General features: G+C 44.7%; 1 protein-coding gene across 7 annotated transcripts in view; it reads right to left on the bottom strand.

Moving 5' to 3' along the window:
• EFCAB11 (EF-hand calcium binding domain 11) overlaps window positions 1-3,226 on the bottom strand; it is a 54,965-nt gene extending 51,739 nt beyond the window's left edge. For 6 of the 7 annotated variants that reach the window (XM_088655157.1, XM_088655141.1, XM_035101916.3 and 3 more), the window contains exon 1: window positions 3,135-3,226. In XM_088655157.1, coding sequence (XP_088511283.1) covers window positions 3,135-3,206 — 72 coding nt within the window. In that variant the 5' untranslated portion in view covers window positions 3,207-3,226. The remainder of the gene's footprint in view (window positions 1-3,134) is intronic. The other variant, XM_088655160.1, reaches the window with a different exon arrangement.
• Between the last annotated feature and the right edge of the window lie 215 nt (window positions 3,227-3,441).

Below are 3,441 nucleotides of genomic sequence, written 5' to 3' on the forward strand. Positions count from 1 at the left end.
AATGGCAGATTGCCTACTGATTATCAGTAGAAGCACTTGGTGGAGAAAACTGTTAATGAAATGCATGAACAAATTATCAGGTCCTGAAAACACACCAGGACTACTTTAGACTTTTTGGATAAACACACAAAGGAGCAGCTAATAGCTTTCAAAATTTTAACACCTAGATACAATCTTTTAATACAGCAGAGATGAGAAACTCTCAAACAGCAGGTGAGCAAGAAGCAATTCTCACATTCTGGACACCCACACAGCAGAGACACAACTAGTTTAAGTGTTCACAGAAATTCTAGCACTGGTATGTGGTGAATGTGCAAAATAAAAATAAACTTTCTAACGATAATAATAGTTAAACAAAGGATAAACTGCTGAGGAAAACTGCTGTTTTTCTTGGCACAGGAATTTTTTTTAAGGTGGAGGGACAAACATCTCTTCCCAGAGTATTATAATATGTGTTCAATTCTGTAATCCTAGGCATACTTATTGGGAGTAAAGCCCAACTGTAGGCATTATCTCTGAGAAAACGTGCACAGGATTACTCCGCAGGTCAAAAAAAATCACAATAGGAGTGCAATCCTATTCCTAACCCCAATGTTCACGGTGGCACCCATAGATGTTTCTTCATTGTAGGTGGCAGCTGTGTCCAGGTGAGCAGTAAGGTATTAACAGTAGTTCTCCTGCTGGAGCTAACAAACAAAAAGCCCCCAAATTGGGGCACCACTGGCTTTGAATATGCAGAATCCAATGCTCTGCTAATCCTTCAAGATGCTCTGCTTATTCTTTTTTTGTTTTGTCAAATTCCCCATTAGAGTTTGCTATTAAAAGGCCATCACCATACTGATGATAAAATCAAAGAGTTGGAAGGGACCCTAAGGATCATCTAGTCCAGCCCTCTGCAATGCAGGAATATGCAGCTATCCCTAAGGGACCAAACCTACAGCCTTGGCGTTATCAGCAGTACACTCTAACCAACTTTCCCACCCACACAGCCTGGCTTGTTAGCATAAGCTAAACCCAGGATTTTCCAGCACAGTTTAATCAAACCTTGATTCATTCTAACTTTTAATAATTATAAGAATTATAGGTGACTTGCACTCACAAAGCCCAGCACCCAAGACTTGTAACAATAGTGTGCAAACTTCAATAATTCTTCATCATGCTACAGATGGTAAACAAAGTGTAAGGGGATGGGGTGGGGTGGAACTGGCTGATGGTGAACTCATGATTTTGCATCTGGTAAGAGTACAAAGATGGAGTATTGGTGGGGGAGTAGATATTCAAATGAGGCTATGATAAGTGCTACAGCAGACAACATATAAGGAGGAATATGGCTGATTCAAAGTCTCTGGAAATACAAAACACAGCTATTATCCAGGTCTGTCTCTATCCTTGGGTGAAGCATACATTAAATATGTGAATAAATCAATTGAAGGGAAGGTCTGTAATTGTAGGACAACCACTTGTACTCCCTTTGAATAGAATAGGGCTTCTCCTTCAAGATATTTAGGTCTGCAAACATGTGCATGTTTACCTTAAGTATTTATAATTAATTATGATATATCAGGGCAATTGTTCCTGTGATGTGAACTGTGGAATTAATACTTTTGGAAATGTATAGTTAACTTTCACCCACACACTGCAGATAATTTGGGTAGTGTCTAATAATTCGGCTAGCTATGGAGGTTTTCTACTCCAGGTGAAGCCTCCAGAGCAGGCATCGGCCCTCCAGATGTTTTGGACTACAATTCCCATCTCCCCCGACCAATGGTCCTGTTAGCTAGGGATCATGGGAGTTGTAGGCCAAAACATCCGGAGGGCTGCAGTTTGGGGGTGCCTGCTCCAGAGGGACACCACCGAGGCTCCCAATGTGTGGGGTTTCTGTGTGTGCCAAACTGAGTCTTTGATCTGGGTGGAATAAAGGTTTGCTTTGCCTCTGGTCTAGCCCAATCAGAGTGCAGCCTACAAGCACCCAAGCCTCTTGATAGTTTCCAAGTCATGGGAAGTAACAATTCCTCTTGTTAGACTCATCTGGAGTACTGTGTCCAGGTCTGGGACCCCTCACTTTATGAAGGATGTGGACCAACTGGAAGGGGACAGAGAAATATACGAAACAAAATCCTTATGAGGAAACATTGAACAAGTGTACCCTGAAGAAGGAAAAAGTCTGAGGTGGGATTATAGTACGATTCAAATATCTTCAAATAAAGGGCTGCCCCTTAAAAGAGTGCAAAGTCTTTATCTTTTCTGCCTTAGATGGGAGGGCTATACCTAATGTGCTTATGATGCAGGAGGCTGTCTTTTGATTGAACATTTAGAGGAACTTAAATGCAGCCCTGTTAGGGACGTTTTTAATGTTTGATGTTTTATTGTGTTTTTAATACATTATTCTGCTGGGAGCTGCCCAGAGTGGCTGGGGAAACAAAGCCATACGGGCGGGGTATAAATGAATACATTATTATAATTATTATTAGGTAAAGGTAAAGGGACCCCTGACCATTAGGTCCAGTTGTGACCGACTCTGGAGTTGCGGCACTCATCTCACATTATTGGCCGAGGGAGCCGGCGTACAGCTTCCAGGTCATGTGGCCAGCATGACAAAGCAACTTCTGGCGAACCAGAGCAGCACACGGAAATACCGTTTACCTTCCCGCTGTAGCGGTACCTATTTATCTACTTGCACTTTGACGTGCTTTCAAACTGCTAGGTGGGCAGGAGCTCACCCCATTGCGGGGATTCGAACCACCGACCTTCTGATCGGCAAGCCCTAGGCTCAGTGGTTTAACCCACATAGCCACCCGCGTCCCTATTACTATTATTGTTGTTGTTATTATTATTATTATAGTAAATGTTGGGGGGGGGTCGCTACTGATCTTGAAGCAAAGATTAGACACACGTATGTCGAGGATTTCCAGCATCTATGATGAAATGTTTAGGAGTACTGGAGAAGTATTGGGAAGACCCACGTCCAGATCACCACTAAGCTGCCTAGGGTGGTTTTGGGCCAGACACTCCCTGGCCTACCTCGCCGGGCTGTTGTGAGGATGAAATAGAGCGGAAAAAAGTGGGACACAAATATAATCACGGTGCAACTAAAGAACACCCACCAAACACCCCCCCCCCACCTCGTTACCTACTTTAACCCACCGCTTCCTGCGACTCTCCTCGCCACTTAATCCGCTCTCTGCCTCTTCACGCCAAGCGCACATCGCGGACGCTGCCTCAAACTGGCGCGAAGATTCCCATGGCAACCCAAACCGCTCTCGCTCCCACTTCGCCTTAGCAACCACAACGCCGCCCCTCATTGGCTGGAAGCGCGAGGCGGGAAAGACGCTATTGTCCCCACCCACTCTCTCTCCCTCCTGGGCTGAAGGAATCGTCGGATTGGGTGAGGCATCTGTCATATGGTTTCGAGCCGGGCGGAACTCTCCCGGAACCGGAAGC

The sequence above is a fragment of the Zootoca vivipara genome, chromosome 1, assembly GCF_965207765.1.
Source record: "Zootoca vivipara chromosome 1, rZooViv2.hap1.1, whole genome shotgun sequence".
Classification (NCBI taxonomy): domain Eukaryota; kingdom Metazoa; phylum Chordata; class Lepidosauria; order Squamata; family Lacertidae; genus Zootoca; species Zootoca vivipara.